Here is a 17,443-nt window from a genome sequence, read left to right as displayed (position 1 = left end):
CGCTAGATTACAGACGCGGAAGGAACAGTCTTGTCTCAGCCCTTTCGCGAAGGTTAATCTCTTTCGGGAAAATTCGAGTAATCCGTCCACTGGCTCGTGGTACGACAGTGTCCCCAGGCGAGGATATAAATTTCACTGTACACCGTTTTCCTCCTCGCAGCAGTGACGCAGTTACGCTCATTTCGATCTAATTGCAGCAACTTTACGTGCCGTTGTTCTTTCACTTTCTCTTGCTCCGCCGCCGTTTAAGCGCGTCCAACGACGCGACCATCGCGAGTGAAATTCCACCGCGACTCGCAGTAGATTAACTCCGTCCAGACCAACACGCAGTGATCGCTTCCCACGTGAGGATGCGTCACGCGTTCGTAATTTCCGAATTACCAAGCAATAGAATAAAAAGGCCTGACCGGCGACACGACTTCCTCTCCGATGTGACGTTACTCTTGATTGCTTCGAAACGACAGTGGTGAATGTAGGCCACTGACATCGTGTTAGTTTAAAAAACTTCGACTGTACGAGTGTTTTATTATCTTTTTATGTTAGACGGTATTTTCACTCGATACCTCTATTTACCGCCCTATTCTACCGCCCTGTTTCTAGTCCACCTGTGCATCGAGTTCCCACAAGCTGGTTAAACAAAATTTAGAGGAGCTACTTTGACTGTGCGGCGGCTACAATCCGGCCCAAACTGGAAATCCCAAGGTGAAAGTTCACGAGAACACGTTACGCTCGCGTACGCGAGAGAAAGTGGGAAAAGGTGGATTTGTCGCTGTTGAATGGATACAGTGTAGCCTCGGTTCCCGGAAACGAGACGCTCGGCCGTTCACCTCGAGAATAAGACACGATAAGAGGCGGACGCTCGCGATAGCCTAAGGGCACGTTTACACCACGCTGACAAGTCGTCGCGTAGTCGTGTCTGAGGTTCTGGAGACCCAACAAACGCTCAGAGCGCTTAACCCTCTGCACTCCGACGTTTCTCCACGCAGTCGACTGGCAACTCCAACTTATTTTTAGTTCCATGCTGTGCACGCTGAATGCAAGATTCTATACATGAAAAATATTGTGTAACTATTACACATCTAACCGCAACGCTGTCCTCGGAGCAGCTGGAAGACATACTTGAAGAGAGTAGAGTTAAAAATGAAAAAGCGGAGCTTTTAATTATACACGGGCGATGTATTCGAAACACGAGAAATATTGTGTCGTAAACGTTGCGTTATGCGCTTGCAAAGATAAGAAACGCTCGGCAGAGGAACATCTGGCCGCTCAAAGATAACCAGCTCATGAATCCTTCCATGGGGTTATCAATAGCGCGTAGCGAACTTTCATGCGCATTGTCCCATTAAATTCTGTTTTAAGGATTTCAAACGGATTCTGCAACAGATTACAGCAGCGCTGGGGACATAGCCCGGGAGCTCTAAGATCGAATTCAACTGGTTGCTTTGATTGTTCGACCAAGTTTGCCGTCTTCCACGGGCCTCGACCCTGGTATTGATTGAATCGCGCGAGAACTGCGTTTTGCAATGCTTCCAGTGCCAATCGAATGCGACCGATGCATAGTGACGTGGAGGGATTATGCATAAAAATTGATTCAGCTTGCTCGATTTCTGTTCATTGAACACTCGCTACTATCGATTTACTTCACTTGAATTATGCTATTCACGAATAAATAAGAATTCTTATGCTCAAAGGAAGGGAAGATAAAATTGTCACTCATGAGACAGGACATGTCTCTGCGTCCTGACCCCTATCCCTTACCACCCCCATATGGAGGATTGTCCTCTGATCCCTCATCCATTCTTCAGAGTGCTCCTCATCTTAGTCCTCAGTTCTCCTCCTCTTTCCTCAACACTCTTCTACTTTATATTTTTCTTTCGTGTTCACTTTCAACATACATCCAGGGGAATAGATCCTCGATTCAAGGAGGACGCATCTCGCTGCGATAAAGTTGAATAGCAAATAAAGTTATAGGTCACGGTGCAGCTCTTTCGGTGCATTCTCTCAACGGGGCACTAATCGGTGATTTCTTCTTTTTATGATTCGCGCAAATCGGCCATTCTTATTCAGAGCACGCGTGTGTACGCGGCAGATTGATTGGCATGCCGTGTTTGTTTGGGGAACGCCGCTATTTGTGGAACCTATTTGCGTCCCTGTTCGATTGCTACATCGCACTGACACGACCGACTTCCAGTCCTTTGTCCTTCGTCCTTCTTCTCTTTTAATCTCCCTTTCCTTTCGCAATCCTTCTCCTTCTTCGTTCTCCGCGGTGCCTTACCTTTTCGCCACCGATTACTCGTGCCAGTTTCTTCTCTCTTGCATTTCTGATTTACGATACTTGCCTTCTCGTTATGTATTGGTCTGAAATACGTAGCTCTGCACGGATATGATACTCTCAAATTTTACGAGGCCCGCGCGCAATTGCTGCGGTATCATTTTTTTTTTTGCCTATTCAGCCCCATAGAGTACAAACACAACAATGGTATTAAATTCTTTATGGGCTAGCGCTACTACTTTTTCTTGTTTTATGTACATTCTTTCTTTGAATAAGTCGTAGACTATACGACGACATGACAGTACGATGATTACGCGAACTATATTACCAGTAGCTAGAAGGCAACTGCCCGCGGTAGATATTGCGTGAAACCTATTTTCCAGTTGTTAAACCGTAGCTAACTTGCTAATGTAACTCAAATAATTAAAGTGACGGGTACAGACCCTACTCTGAGGTTACAGGGACAACTCCAAGATCCTAAATGCAGATGGAAGATATAACGTACGGAAGTTGAGAGAAAGGGAGAACGGAAGGAGAGAGAATTTCAGTCGCGCGTAATGGCACTGCCTAAGTAACGTGTGTCCTAAACTAAACTGCTCTATCTTGGACGAACTTCCGTCCTCTACCTCTCGCCTAAATTGAAAATGTTCGCTTTGTGAATTAGCCGCCTGAACTTTCTCATCTCCTAGAGCTTAGTCTATTTCTTGTTACATTTTCCTATTGCATTATATTACACTATTATATTCGCATTCCACTATTTCCTAAAAATTTTCAAATTTCATCTAATGACTTTTATCTAGTGCTTTGCATAATACTTTCACGTAATTTTTCCAATTTTGCATGAGAAATATGCATTTGAATTAAAAACCTTAGTACCAGTGACTCCCCTCAGATGGCGAAATAGGGTTTATGCTTGAAGATGGCGCTACTGAAGTGCTCACAGAGGTTTTCTATGGTCAGAAGCCACCTACAGTATCTTGTATATATGGATCAGTGCAGGAATACCTTTGGTAGCGCCATCTGCACGATGCACCGTGCAATATTCTGACGCGAACAATACAACTACAGGGACACGCGTAACGCGACAATGGCGACCTGAAAGACTGGCGTGCGCTTCCTTGCTCCGTATACTTTTGACATCTCGCTAGTGTTTACCGTGCTCTTTTCGTGCATTCGTGAATGTGAAATACGTCCGTGCCATCGTAAAATATGTGACTGGTGAAGTGGAGACGCGAGGAACGAGAAACCGCGTTGATCGAGTAGTTAAAGCCAGCTAGGCGCACGACACAATTCAATGGTGTTGGTCGCTGCCGAAAAAACGGGAAAGCCATGTATACATCGATATCTTGCCAATTATAATGCGCTGGTAAGTGCAGCCATCATTTTTATTTTCTTAACAGACGTTCCTTTTCGATCTTGCACCCCGTACGACTTTTCCAAGGGTAGAAGTGTAAATGGTTTCGAAAAATGTGTAGGTTAGGTTGGTCTGAGAAACTGGCATCGGCGGATTTTATTTTGCTCTCTTTCCGAGGGGTTGCCTATTTTTTTTACGTCACTTTTATCGCTTCGAACGTGCTGTCGTTCAGAATCATGCGTTATTTTTACTCGTACGATCGTTATTTTTGAAAAGCCTACCTAAATATTCCTTATTTATATTCACATACACGCAAATATAGTAACTCCAATCATATATATATTCCCTTGCAACATGTATGCAACTCCAAACGTAAGATTATAAATATACCCTCGAAAATAATAATGGTGAAACGTTCGACCAATGCACATATGTATTTGCAAATTATAATTTTCTTTAATGGCATATATTGTAATTAGCTGATTGTATGAAACAAGTTTGACATTATTTATGGTATAGGAACTTTTTGTTATATTTTTCAGACATTCATTTTGTAGTTATTTAATTATTGTGTAATCTTTGTTTTTTTTATATACATAAAAATATATATGAAATACAGTTATAATATAATATGTTTTTTACCTTTGAACATACCAGTGGAACAGCAGTAAATACTTACCACCAAAATTTATTGAAGTGCTGATACGGCATGTTAAAATAAAGGAATCGAACGAGGGAGATGAGCCACAATATTGCAGGCATGCCACCCTTTGCAAGGATGCCTTTGGGGGGTATGGGTATGGGTGTGAATATGGGTCCTAGTGCCCCACATCCTGAGTCTTCTGCTCACCCTCATCCTCCACCACCACCACCTGCTGGTGCTAATCCCAAGAAAAAAAGGCGTACAAATGCAAATGTTGCACAGCCACCTCCTCAACAACCTCCAACAGTGCAGGTAATTTTATTTATCATGACTTCCTAGGATAAATGGCTATGTTCCATTCTATTGTTACTTATAAAAAGTCTCTTTCCAGGATTTACTACCTCCACCTTTAACAGGGTATGGAGATACAATAGTGGCAAGTAACCCTTTTGATGATACACCCCCCCAGACCACTCAAACTCCAATGATGCATGCTGGACCACCTCATATGCATCCACACCATCCTCACCACATGGGTGGACCACCCATGAGAGGCATGAGTCCGTTGACTTCAATAGGTGGAATGAGTCCTATGATGCCTCACAACATGGGTAGTATGAGTCCAATGGGAAACTCACCCATGACGAATCATATGAACCACATGGGAGCCATGTCTCCTATGAACCATGCACCAATAGGTGGTATGAGTCCAATGAATAACATGGGACCAAACATGCCACCTGGCCCAATGAATACCATGAACAATCACATGAACATGAGCCACATGGGAAATTCTCAACTCAGTGGCCCACCTATGGGTAGTCCGATGAATAATATGAATAGTGGTCCAATGGGTAGTCCAATGAATAACATGGGCCACAGTATGGGAAGTCCTATGGGTGGTCCATTAGGATCACCTATGAACACAATGGGAGGATCCAATCACATGCCTAATGGACCTATGAATATGAATAACATTAATAGTCATATACCACCTAACAGCCCTCTGAATGGACCGTCTATGAACAATGTAAACAGTCCACTGGGACACAATGGATCTCAGCCGCATCCTAATCATATGGGAAATAATCTTAATAATTTAGGGAGGCCCATAAATGGACCTATGACAACCATGAATTCTATGGTATCCAATAACATGAATATGAGTGGTCCAAATCAAATAAATAACATGAACATGGGAGGACCACCTATGAACAATATGTCTAATATGAGTATCAGTCATCATAATCAAATGAGCCACATGGCTGGCCCAATGGGCACAATGTCTAGTAATATGGGTGGTGGTCCACCAATGGGTCATCCAATTAACATGGGAGGTTCCATGCCACCTCATGGCTTTCAAGGCCCACCAGGAATGGGACCAAAACCTATGCCAGTTTCTGCAGGAAAGGTACCTATACTTTCTACTAATATCTACATATCACGTTAACGCGCAGTGTTAACATACATTTTTTTATTATTACAGATATATCCTCCAGATCAGCCAATGGTATTTAACCCACAAAATCCTAATGCTCCGCCTATATATCCTTGCGGAGTATGTCACAAAGAAGTGCACGACAACGATCAGGCAATTCTTTGTGAGTCTGGTTGTAATTTTTGGTTTCACAGGTAAACTTTGTATGTTTTTTGTTTTTATACGTAAATATCGCGTATATAATGTGCTGCTAACATATATCTGTGATCACTTGGTTCCAGGGGGTGCACAGGATTATCGGAAACCGCCTTTCAGTTACTAACAGCAGAAGTTTACGCAGAATGGGTTTGTGATAAGTGCTTGCAGTCGAAAAACATACCTTTGGTCAAATTTAAACCATAACACTTCTTGACCCGTCGTATATGCGACGCACGAGTGACTCTTTGTTAGCGTTTACACCTTGTACACGCACATATGCGCGTGCGATTGCACACTCACATATACACATACGGCATACATTGGTGCACGTGCGAAATCGTGCGTATAATATAAACATGCGCTGTTTGTTAATATCTTAGCTTTAACTTGTTGAAATATTAGGGTATCATGAGTCGTATTGATGAATGAGATGGCAGAAGCAACATATGTTCGAAAGTTAAACTAAATTTTGAGTCTGTTCATGACAAGTGGATTCGTCCGTTTGAAAATTTATTTATAACTTGAATTTGAAATTTCAGACGCGTTAAGTTGTTTTTCATTGTCGTTTTAACGTGGAGTACGTAAACGGTAAATTTAAAAGACATACACGTTTTATATTGAATCTATAACAAAAAATTTTTTTAAATATTGAGAAGTATATGCACGTCGAAAATCCTCGTTCGATTTCTTATTGTTAACCGCATTTAATTTGAAATGGGATGGTAATCTTGTATAAGATAATACATATATATGTGATGAACGGTGGATGCTGTTGGAAATGCACATGAATAAGAAGCGAGTATATTCTGTTTGTTTCGTTTAGGTTCGGGTAAACGTTCCTGATAAACTGTAATTAATAATCACAAATAATTACAAACGTGTATTATTTCATAAGTAATTTCTATTTATGTCGTTGCCATTTGTCATCAGGCTCGTCACGTTAACCAAGGGAATCCGAAGGATCTATGTGGTACTTTTGAAAAAGGAAACAATATTGCGAGTACACATCTACTTCAAAACAAAGTAATGTGAATTTCACAATGTAAATTGTTCTCATAACGCGATATTTTAATGTAAATGTTCAATATGTACCATCGACTATCGAAATTCCTAAATCCACTTCTTCATCTAATTAAATTATCACATCGAAGTATTTTGTATCATCACTCTGCGCATTCTTGAGAGTAAAACAGCAGGAATTAATTGGACTGATAATTTTCAGGGACTTTTAATCAACAATCACACGATAAATGGATTAGTCAAAACGGTGTTTAAAGAAACACGCGATGTCATTGAATTCTATGCCGAAAAAACGTGGAACTGTTTACTACAAGAACGAAAGTATAGAGGAAAGTGTGAAGAAGCAGTGGCGCGCCTATATTTTTTGCATATTCATTTTTTCTCAACAGAATGTTTCTCATAACCTGATAACAGATTCGTAATTAATAGTGAAGACGAATCTAAGCTCAAAATATTTAGTAAATATATATCTCCTGGAATCTCATATTTAGTTACAGTAACAAAATCTCTGTGCACGTACATACACACGCATACATACGTTACATTGCATACACACCCTTTCTCATCACCGATTCCAATTTAATCGTCACATCTATCAGACCATCGATGTCAGTAATAATGTAAAGATATATCGTGAAAGAACGAAGTATTATCGACGTAAACAATTAACACGCAGTAGAAAAAAGGGGGGAGGGGGGAAGTTTAGGTAGAGAAGGTGGGCTAAATTCCGTCGGCAGCTAACGCAAAATTAACGAGTCCACGGATTGTATAGTTTTTTATATATATATATAAATATATATATATATATATGTATCTATATATATACACGTATATATATATGAAATATAGCCAGTTATCGTTTTACTATTTGACGCCTGTATTAAACGGAGGTCTGATAACAAAAACTTTCAGAGTATTTCGAAATAACTAGTCCTTCCTGTACGCGATGGACCAGACTAGTTATTTTCGTAATCCCTTACGCCTGGTTTCTCTCCGTGTAATCCACGCCATAAGCTTGTTTTATTGTAATCCTTTTTAACGAATATTACGCGGGAGTAACATTACACAGAATCCTATGGTTACATAATGCTCATGTTAGTATTACAACGAAATAGAATACCATCTTCGCGTATTTTATTCTATAATTTTCTGTTTCACGAGGGGGAGAAAGGTCATGCTGAAAATTGTTGAAGTTGCTTTCTTCGTTTTATTTGAAAAAAGTGAGAAAAGAACGCAGAGGATTAAGGAAGGAAAAAGAATATTGTAAGAAAACTGTTATTTAGATGAAGTTCGAAACCATAAACGATGTTAAAGGCTCGGAAGTATGGGAGATAATTTCTAGTACAAACGCATGAATTGTAATTTAAGTAGCCACGGATAACTCCTATATTTCAGTGTTTACGCACACAAGTTGTATCGTTTACTAATAAGATCACCGAAACGGAGACACACCTGAAACAGAATGCTACTCAAATTTAGTCATCTTTCGTCGTCTTTCAGCTTGTTCTATCACACCGGAAAACGAACGAGTTTTCCCTGTATCCAAAGCGCAACGATCTTCATCGATTGATGATTTTCACGAAGATGGAAACCTCTTACACGATGCGGTAGTGAATAAGTGTCCGGATATTTGATCGTTTTCTTTTCCTCTCTTAAGTAATTGTAGAGCTCCTTTGAGTACTAACGAATTAATTGTGTACATAAGCCTTTTTGCACCTTTTAAGAAGTTAGCGAACGCAAGATGCGCTTAGAATAATAGCGCGTGCGAGAAACAGCAACGTGCGACTTGTACATAAACTGTTGTACCGCGTTCACGAATCGGTAATGCGTGTCTATCGTAATAAAGTCTATTTCTCGACTTTACATTGATACGCGCGATAGCGACGGCAGAAAACAGTTTGCGAAACCAACAAAACGAATATGTTATACATTGCACCGTGTAGTTTCTCATCGCAATATTTCAGGCGATACGATCACGTATTCTCCTCCCTCTTTAGGTAATTATTGTACCAAAATTGAGGGGCTCGATTACTAATCAAGATTCGAGAGAAACCTAAGAGACCCGATACACACGATTCGGATACGTAGGTCTATTATTATTATCGTCATTATCATTATCATCATTATTGTATTATTACTTTGTACCAGATCGATATTTGTTACTGGCATGTGAATTATATTCGTTATTAATTTTAACGCTTCGAGAGATTATATAAGCGTTCAGTTAACGTGTCGCGATGACTTGATCATCGGTTTTCAACGCGTCGCGTTTCCTGTCTCTGGAGACGCTGATTAAATTAATCGAAAAGAGAACGAACAGGAAGGAAAATAGAACTGGAAACACGCGAGACACAAATCGATACCAGTGTCCGCGCACTGGTGTAAAAAAGGGAATGTAACGTGGGCGCGATGTCGTTGATGAAAAATATACTGGACAAATTGTTCATAGATTATTTTTTATCGTGTGAATACGGAATATGTATACATACATAAAGGGAAAAAAAATTGTTAGACATATTAAAGATCGGCGTACGTGTCTCATGATTTCGGTACGCGATCAAAGCGTGCGGAGATATTTCTCGTTTTTTCTGCGGCGTGTACATGTTCACTCATTGTACATATTTATATGGCACTTTAAATAACAAATCCATACCATGTTGGTTTTTAATATCGTTCTTCTGTGTACCTTGTTAAACACTTTCCACTTGTTCAAACAAATGCCTTAATCAATAACCACTTATCCCCTCTGAGAAATTCGATACGATAAAACGATAAAGTTAAATAAAAATAAAATAGAATGATTTATTAATAACGGTTTAACGCATTGCGATGTAACACCTAAAATTCATAAAAATACGAAGATTTCAGATCGTAACAATTAATTAAACTTTGAGTACTCTAAAAGACTATTGTCAAACACAGACTAGTTTAACAAATCCTATCTTTTGCCCCTATTTTGCTCGCTAGAATTTCGACAAATGAATCTGCTCCCGTTTCTCGAGGGTGTGGAGACGCACAATATTCGACAACGTGCGAGCCACATGTGCCTTCGTGATTCGGCTGTGCAGATCATCGGTATTGAACTCGTCCACCCAAAATTTCTTCGGTATCTTTGGCCGAACGTAGACTGGAGCTTCGTTACAAGTCACTTTAAAATCTGCAACAGGACGAAATCCTTTTTATACTTGGCATTTCCCGTTACCCGAATGTGCATCTCACCTCGTACTCTTTCTATCAAGAAAAAAAAGAAAGATAAAACAAGTGTAAGCGTGTTCTCGTTACGCTCTATCTGCGATTGCTCGTTCTCGAGTTCATAAACGCAATGTCACCCCCTCTGGCACTTTACCCTGCAGAAACAAAGGGAAAAGGGCACGCGTTTAACAGAGCTCGAAGGACAGCCCACCGATCCGCATCAACTTTACTTGCTTTCAAGCAGTATTGCGACGAATTATTTGTGTCCATCACGAGCTGCTGATGACGATGGCACTTGTGTCTGCAAAAGCTCGCGCTCCTACTCGCGTTGTCCTCGTAACCGAGCCTCCCGTAGAGCCCGTATTTCCTCTCATCAACGGCCCTCAGCGTGCCATTCCTCTTCATTGCCATGTAGATTTGCTCCAGCATACCGTAACTCTTAATCAGAAAATCTCGTTGAGCCAGGGCCGTGATACGCTCCCTTTCCTCGGACTCGCAGATGATCTCAGGCTCGAACGAGTACAAGGTGTTGACGACCGGAGTCATGGTTTGTTTCTTCGCCTACAGTGATGAGAAACGATCGTGTTTCATTTTCTGTGCCTATCATTTTCTTTATATTCCTATAATTTGCGGCAACCAACATTTCCAGAAGATAAGTTTCTTTTCGACGCAGACTTGCTCTTCTCCTGAGCACCTATCGGTAGCTTGTGCCCTGTGTTTGGACTCTCTGGATGCAGCTTCGAATCGCTCCATTTACCAAACACCTTTTTGCTCTCCTGCTCTTTGGCTCTTGTCTAACAGCCAAACAATTTTTATTACAAATATTCTTATACTTGTTCATCGCGAAAAGGCTTACCTCATTTTCTTCCTTCTGAATTCTCGACGCTTCCTCTCGCGCTCTGGAAGCCACCGTGTCCTGAAACACGGAAATGCTGTTTTGTCTGAAGAATGGCTCGTACTTTGCGCTGTCGGCACACGGATAAATTCTGCGGAAATTTCCCATGTGCTCCTCCTCCCATTTGAATTGTCGCTGCAGATAATCTTCTTCTGATTTTTCAGGCTTCGTCGCGCCGATCGCCGAATCGTTGCAGCTTGGTCGAACGATCCAAATTAGTCGTTTGCCTGAGAACTGGTTATAAAACGAGAACATTTTCGTCGATTTACCTGCCGTCCTTCGGGTTTATCCCCTGCAGCAGTCGTTCTCTGACCCGCTTCCTGTCCTCCTCGATAATCTTTTTTTTATCGCACTGATGCAAATTCAGCATCTCGAACGTATCCATCAATAAGCCTTCCTTGATATCCTTGTCGATTTGCGCGTCGGTGTGGAAGCTTGGAGAATGGTTCACCTAATGTATTTTCCTTGTCCATTATCTTTCAACTGTCTATGTCTGAATTGAAAGAAATCTTGATAGATTCTCGTAGTCGTTACCTCTAAAAGATACGGCTTCAACTTCCAATCGAGCAACACGTCAAAGCCCAACAGCTCGAAACACGCGTAAGTTTTGTCGTGCATAGGAAAGCAGGTATGATAACTATGCTTTAGAATCGGGTACGCCGCCAAGATTGTTTTTATTATAATCTCATCAATTTTGCGCCAGAGCTCGTCCACGTCAACCTCTTTCGCTTTCAACCATTTGTTCAAAGTCGATATTTTCCTGCGTCCAAAAATATGCATCAGCGTAAGATCGACTAAATTCGAGTATCTCCGCGAGTATCACTCACAGACCTTTTGCTGCCAATTTCGTCGTCGATTACGTACATCCGACTGTGCTTATTGACAGCATAATTCGTCAAATGCATGAACATATTGGACGTATTGTGGCCAGTCGGCTCCTTGTATCTGCTCGTGGCAAACCTGAAACGTAAGCCAGTAAAAAAGACACCGTAAGCTATAAATAGGCGACAACGAAGAATACTAAAGAAGCGACGATAACGAGTGATACGGCAAAGGTGATTACCTAGCGAGGCCATCGTTGTACACGTAAACCCTGAGTGGGTCGCAGGACGTAATGAGCGCGTAGATACGAAGATCGAACTTGTAGCCGTCCACCAGGAAGGGCTACAGACACGAATCGTCTTCACCAGAGAACAGCACAAACGAAAACTTTAACACGTTCACTAGCCCAGGCATCACTTACGGTGCACAATGATAACTAAACTGCGAAGGTTTATGAAAATTCCTATTTTCAGTGTAATGATAATGCACGCTGCATTAGGGGCTGGGCAGTGAACGTGTTAATCTGAACAGTATTCGCGTACCCTCGCCACGTACACCTGGCAAATCATGCGCTCCGTAGGTTTCACATCCTTTAAGTTCCTCGTTAAATAAATTCCGCGCCCTTGGCATCCCGTGTCTGGTTTGATGATGAAGGTTTTAGAGCGTCTCAATTTAGCATAAGCCATTGCGTCTCCATGACTAAAATGGTACAAAAAGCTTGCAAGAATTTTCTTGGAGAAAAAGAAACGATTTGGTGAAGCTTACTCCGCGGGGAAACACCAGGTCTTTGGGAAGAAATTGTAGTCTTTCGGGAATAGCTTCAGCATTCGGTTCAAATTCCGCGCGAGTAAGTCCTTTCTACAGATTTCCGTCATTCCAGGAAAATGATTGACTTTCTGGTATCTCTTCATATCCTTTGCTCGTTCCACACTCACGCTCAGGTCCGTCCAGTAAAGATTCCAGCTGCTGTCCTCAGTGACTTCCTTCATTCCGAATCGCGCGGCCACGCGCCTCACTGCTTCGTACTTGCAGTTCGTCGTGCATATTGTTAAATATCTGCGAAAAAAATCATGAATAAAAATGAATAAAAAACCAAGAAAATTGTAGGCCAACTTCCTCGACAACGTAGTCAACTACCTTCGTTTCTTCTTCTTCTTCTTCGCCGAAAATGTATCGGCGTTGTCCCTTCTCGACTCCGGGTCAGAGTCTCCAAGCGAAATGTCTACTGTCAAATTCATACCTCTATTAATATAATAACTTTAGAAATAAAAAAAGCAGAATTGGAACGAATATTCAAAGGTCCAGTTACATATACATGTCCCCCTTGCGTAAAACTTCGAATTTCCATCCTCTTTAGCATCGTTCAAAAGAGTGAACTGAAGTTGAGTGTTTGAAGGGTACCTTAGGTTATAACTGATACCTTTATCATGCTTTCTATCCGTAGCGCTTTTGGGGACAGTAGTATCTCGATCATTTTTCGCAAACTCGACGAAGGGAACGAGGTTCGACGAAGTCTCAGACACAACAAGCTTCTTGCATTGGTTTCTGTAGACAGTTTTCGAAGATCGCACCTCGGTGCCCGAATCGGACTCGCTGGTGATCTCACCGTTCACAGGATTGCGTTTCTTCGTATCACTGACTTCATACTCGCGGACCACCATCAAAGGACGTTTGTAACTGCGTTCGACGATGTTCATGACCAGCGAATCTCATTATTTCGAGCGATCCGTGTTCGCACATCAATTTTACATTAAATCAGGCCAAACGCATTGTATGGACTACGATCCGTGAATTTCACTGAGCGTCAAGACGATGGCTCGATCGGAGGAAAGAGTGCGATGAGTGCACGGTGAATAGGGCGATTGGACTGCGGTCAATTTATCGCGGCACGTGAGTGCTATTTACCTTCTGTCTCACCCTGCTTCGTCCGAAATGCAGTTGGACGCGTTTCGCGCATCGCTTCTGTCCTCAATTGTTTTTCCATTTCGCGAGGGAAGAGGCTGAAAACAAACGGAGAGATCTGTTCGAAGAGCGTCGACGTTCTGGAATTTATCCGACACTCGATTTCGACCGAGAAGCGCGCTGCGGCTTCGTCAGTGACACTGCGACACTGTTCACGCGGGACGCATATCGAAGTAGAAGTTTCGTTGCTCTAATTACAGGCTAAGGGGGCAAAGTTCCTGCAATCGTGGAAAGGATCACGAAAGGATTGCAAACGCGACGCATCCGCAGTTTAATCACGCTTTATTGTACTCTAGGTTTACAAACTCGACTTCAGGCTTCTGATATTCTGTATAATAGTGACTACGTCCAAAGCGCAGCCCCAGCTCAGTGTCACGCCACTGCCACCGTGTCCATAGTTGTGTATCACCTAAGAAGGTTGAATAAATCTGAATCTGTTCCATAGTTGATAAGTAAAATTGCAATTAATGCAAAGAATTGCGTCTAGTACCGTGAATTCTTTGCCTCGAGGACACGTGAGCACTTCCGTTTCAAGACGGACACTGGGTCTTCCTGGACGAAGGCCGACCCACTCTTTGACTGTTGTGATTCCCTTTAGTGGAATACAAGCGCCATTAATATTAATTGCATCGCTAATATTCTATAAAATACAGCAAAACTCGTGATTTTGAGTCGTACCTTCAGTCCAGGCAAAATTCGGCAGCATCCTTCATAAATAAACGTGGAATCCTCCTTTCGTGGGGTGCAGTCAAAGTCGTTCTCTTGATGCGTGCCTCCCAGCACTACGCTATCGACACTTTAAAAAAATCAGTGCATAAGTATCTTGTAAAATTCAGAAGGATGGTTTATATTCGACTTACTTTGGAAGTACATAATTTGAGTTATCGTCGACCACCAACTGCCCGTGCATCGCCCAAGGTGCAATCACCTTAAAGAAAACAAGTCGTGAATGAACTTTATGCAATGATAATACACTCTCTACAATCACTAACCCTAGCAACTTGACCCCTGATAGATGTGACCGTGTTATCGCCGACCAGCTCGCGTGCACCAAGTCCGCTGCAATTTATTATCAAATTGTATCCATCCTCCGCCAACTCATGCAACTTATGGATCTTCCTCTTTCGGATCTTCCCACCCGCCGCGAGAAAGTTCTTCGTCAACCATGGTAACAGAACAGTCGGCTCGCTGGTGTACGTCATGAACATCCAGCCATCTCTGGAATTGTTAAAAGACTAGAACTAAACATTTTCGCGTCGCTTTCCGAGTGTTTTACTTATAGTTCGATTGATGTTCCTCGTTTAGCTTCGCCAGCTCCTTCGTGGTCATTCTATGCGCACCATGTACCAGCTCTATCCAACTTGAATCGTATCTTTTAGGATCGCTGGTGACGCGGTATACTGGCAATAGACAGATTCCTGTTTCTGAGGAGAGACCCTGTTTCCAAAGCTTTTCTAACCATCGGTACGTCGCACCGCCCCATTTTCTATTAACATATATGTACATTATACATCAATTGAATTTGTAAGTTGGAGAACAAGGCAAGTTTAAAAGTATCTCAAAACTATAGCTTTAGTCACACAGAAAATAAGTGTAGTTAAAGCGCTGTGATTTGGGATTCAGATATCGAAAATGTATAGAACTACACACTGACGTCGAATGTCCCAGAATGTGGTTTTGGGACTTGTACTGTTCTTCAATTGAAGCTCTTCTTTAAACTTTGTAATATGAACTAGGTTCTTAAATATTTGAATACTTACGCTATCTTGTCAGGGGGAGTGTCTCCAACAAGGTACGGGCTCCAGAGACCAGCACTCCCATCGCCAGTAGTATCCGGAGAGAATAGATCCGCGAACACGTGCACCTCGAACTGTGGAAAAGCGTCTTTCACCGCGACCGCGCTGGTGATACCAATAATACCCGCGCCAATCACTGCCACACGCATCTTTCGCGATCTGTTTGATGTGCTTGCGGCGAGTAGCGAGCCGTATCTACAACGAAATTTCTCTAGCAGCAGAATTGTCAATAGAGGAGAGAAAACAAACCTCTGAAAACGATAACCCTCGTGTGAAAGGTCAGCCTTCGATGCTCCGTGAAACGAGATCTGCGATAGCCAGGATCACTGGACCATCGGAAGAGTTGGTTCTAATCCGCAGTGATGAAGGATAAAATAGGTCAAAGGTCACCGTGAACTTACAATCCCACATATTCATAGCATAATGCCCTTGCACTGCTCGGCAATATTATGCTAAAATATGGGAACCGTGGAAGTTAGTGGGAAGATCGCGTTCTGTCGCAGAACTTCGAAGATCCCTACGTCTCAGTTGAACAGATGCTTGTTTCGCGCCACGCTCTCAATAAACAGAGCATAATGCTTTAAATATCGCGTCTCAAAGGTCTTATACTCTGCTTACCGATAACGCGGCGCGCGATTCAGTTCCAACGACCACGGCAACCAGATCGAAACTCGCGGTCGCGAAGAGTCACCGACGAAAAAGGATCTCCCTACCGCGATCGAGTAACGTTGGACGATGATCGTGTGACGAACGCGAGAGCGAAGAATGCGAAGGGAAATTTTCAAAGCGATCGTCTCGACATATAACTCGTAGACTGAGCCAGACTGAGCCCTGAACGCGTCTTTGAGTCCCACGAAACGCCAAGCCGAAGTGCCTAATGACAGATCACGATAGCGAGTATTTGTTTACATCACATACGAGTGCTCTAGACATAATACAGCCCGGAAATGCGATAAAGGGTGTAGGTGACAGGATAGCTGGCGCGAACTGGCTCATGACTCCTTATGCGTTTAGAACTTTTGGTAGAAGCCGTGCATCGGAACATTCGACCAATGTTAATTAAGAACATAACGCTCTTCTGTACTTAGATCAGTCTTCATTTAAATAAGAAGGGAAGAGCATGCGAACAACGTAACGTCAAGGGCCTCGAGCGGGTCGACTATCCTAAAGAGGGTGATGATCATGAGAGGAGAGACATTTGATCGGGCACACTATTCGCTTGAATATGAGTTACAAGGTTCGACTCTGTTCATTGGATTTGAAATTCATGAGATTATTGAGTTTCTGCAATTATTGGTTCATGAAAAATTCATGTATAGGATTTCCATTAATTGAATTTATAATATAAGAGAATTGCACAAGATAGGACTGGTAAAATTTTATTGAACTGCAATTTCGGCCTACTAAAACAATATCGAGCAACACTTTATCGTCCTTTGAGATCGCCAGGGTGGTCAAGAATTGTTCTCAACACTTGCGATCCATCCGATAAGTTCAGATAACAGACACTTAGGTGTCTGTTATCCGAGAATATTGTCAGAATGATGCGATGATATTACATTGCATCTCACATACCTATGTATGTACATTTACTTGGACTTCTATACTTTTACAATAAAACACTAATTGAAAATTTCACAATAAACGAGTGATACTAGAAGAATATATATGAGTTGAGATATATCATGTGTGGGATTGAGGTATCAGTTTATCAGAAATTTTATAACATTTCAAAAAATCTTGAAGTCATTTGTGTGCTCTTATTTATTTGGAAGTATATAATATTTTCGTACATATTTAATAGAACCAAAGTAAATGTGGTCATGTTATAATCTTTAAATAGTATAGTTT

At 41.9% G+C, this 17,443-nt stretch overlaps 3 protein-coding genes and 1 long non-coding RNA gene across 5 annotated transcripts; 2 read left to right on the top strand and 2 right to left on the bottom strand.

Moving 5' to 3' along the window:
- The first annotated feature begins 3,342 nt into the window (after positions 1–3,342).
- Positions 3,343–6,788, top strand: Pygo (pygopus family PHD finger). 2 transcript variants are annotated; one of them, XM_076380248.1, is made up of 5 exons: positions 3,343–3,638; positions 4,284–4,581; positions 4,661–5,680; positions 5,756–5,910; positions 5,989–6,102. In XM_076380248.1, exons 2-4 carry the CDS (start codon positions 4,366–4,368, stop codon positions 5,903–5,905), a joined length of 1,386 nt encoding a protein of 461 aa, XP_076236363.1. In that variant the 5' UTR covers positions 3,343–3,638; positions 4,284–4,365; the 3' UTR covers positions 5,906–5,910; positions 5,989–6,102. The 2 variants fall into 2 exon arrangements, with proteins under 2 accessions (XP_076236363.1, XP_076236362.1); XM_076380247.1 differs by having other exon boundaries at positions 3,344–3,638; positions 5,756–5,901; positions 5,989–6,788.
- Positions 6,789–9,685: 2,897 nt separating this feature from the next.
- LOC143180491 (tubulin polyglutamylase TTLL13-like) lies at positions 9,686–13,531 on the bottom strand. Its single transcript, XM_076380246.1, has 11 exons — positions 13,255–13,531; positions 12,972–13,059; positions 12,600–12,890; positions 12,377–12,533; positions 12,076–12,176; positions 11,844–11,972; positions 11,547–11,772; positions 11,282–11,463; positions 10,974–11,208; positions 10,759–10,911; positions 9,686–10,678 (listed from the first exon to the last, which is right to left on the bottom strand). The coding sequence occupies exons 1-11, from the start codon at positions 13,529–13,531 to the stop codon at positions 10,268–10,270; spliced, it is 2,250 nt and encodes a 749-aa protein (XP_076236361.1). The 3' UTR covers positions 9,686–10,267.
- A 528-nt stretch (positions 13,532–14,059) lies between these two features.
- LOC143180598 (D-aspartate oxidase-like) lies at positions 14,060–15,742 on the bottom strand. The gene is made up of 7 exons (XM_076380453.1): positions 15,557–15,742; positions 15,073–15,282; positions 14,789–15,014; positions 14,657–14,724; positions 14,475–14,592; positions 14,287–14,388; positions 14,060–14,205 (listed from the first exon to the last, which is right to left on the bottom strand). Exons 1-7 carry the CDS (start codon positions 15,739–15,741, stop codon positions 14,095–14,097), a joined length of 1,020 nt encoding a protein of 339 aa, XP_076236568.1. The 5' UTR covers position 15,742; the 3' UTR covers positions 14,060–14,094.
- Positions 15,179–16,057, top strand: LOC143180599 (uncharacterized). Its single transcript, XR_013002158.1, has 2 exons — positions 15,179–15,260; positions 15,570–16,057. It is a non-coding gene; the product is annotated as an uncharacterized LOC143180599 (long non-coding RNA).
- The last annotated feature ends 1,386 nt before the right edge of the window (positions 16,058–17,443 follow it).

The sequence above is a fragment of the Calliopsis andreniformis genome, chromosome 6 (assembly GCF_051401765.1).
Source record: "Calliopsis andreniformis isolate RMS-2024a chromosome 6, iyCalAndr_principal, whole genome shotgun sequence".
NCBI classification, from domain to species: Eukaryota; Metazoa; Arthropoda; class Insecta; order Hymenoptera; family Andrenidae; genus Calliopsis; species Calliopsis andreniformis.
Note: the sequence above shows the minus strand (reverse complement) of the source record. Positions and strands in the feature narration are given on the sequence as shown.

What these genes read in the sequence shown, in the direction of transcription:
- Pygo (XM_076380247.1), top strand. Translation starts at nt 4,366, where the DNA reads ATGAGCCACAATATTGCAGGCATGCCACCCTTTGCAAGGATGCCTTTG. An exon ending in TGCCAGTTTCTGCAGGAAAG is followed by an intron (nt 5,681 to 5,755) that starts GTACCTATACTT and finishes TTATTATTACAG; the next exon opens with ATATATCCTCCAGATCAGCC. An exon ending in TGTAATTTTTGGTTTCACAG is followed by an intron (nt 5,902 to 5,988) that starts GTAAACTTTGTA and finishes ACTTGGTTCCAG; the next exon opens with GGGGTGCACAGGATTATCGG.
- LOC143180491 (XM_076380246.1), bottom strand. Translation starts at nt 13,531, where the DNA reads ATGAACATCGTCGAACGCAGTTACAAACGTCCTTTGATGGTGGTCCGC. An exon ending in GGATAGAAAGCATGATAAAG is followed by an intron (nt 13,060 to 13,254) that starts GTATCAGTTATA and finishes TGAATTTGACAG; the next exon opens with TAGACATTTCGCTTGGAGAC. An exon ending in GCCAGGTGTACGTGGCGAGG is followed by an intron (nt 12,177 to 12,376) that starts GTACGCGAATAC and finishes TCGTGTCTGTAG; the next exon opens with CCCTTCCTGGTGGACGGCTA.
- LOC143180598 (XM_076380453.1), bottom strand. Translation starts at nt 15,741, where the DNA reads ATGCGTGTGGCAGTGATTGGCGCGGGTATTATTGGTATCACCAGCGCG. An exon ending in TCAAATTATGTACTTCCAAA is followed by an intron (nt 14,593 to 14,656) that starts GTAAGTCGAATA and finishes ATTTTTTTAAAG; the next exon opens with TGTCGATAGCGTAGTGCTGG. An exon ending in GAATTTTGCCTGGACTGAAG is followed by an intron (nt 14,389 to 14,474) that starts GTACGACTCAAA and finishes ATTCCACTAAAG; the next exon opens with GGAATCACAACAGTCAAAGA.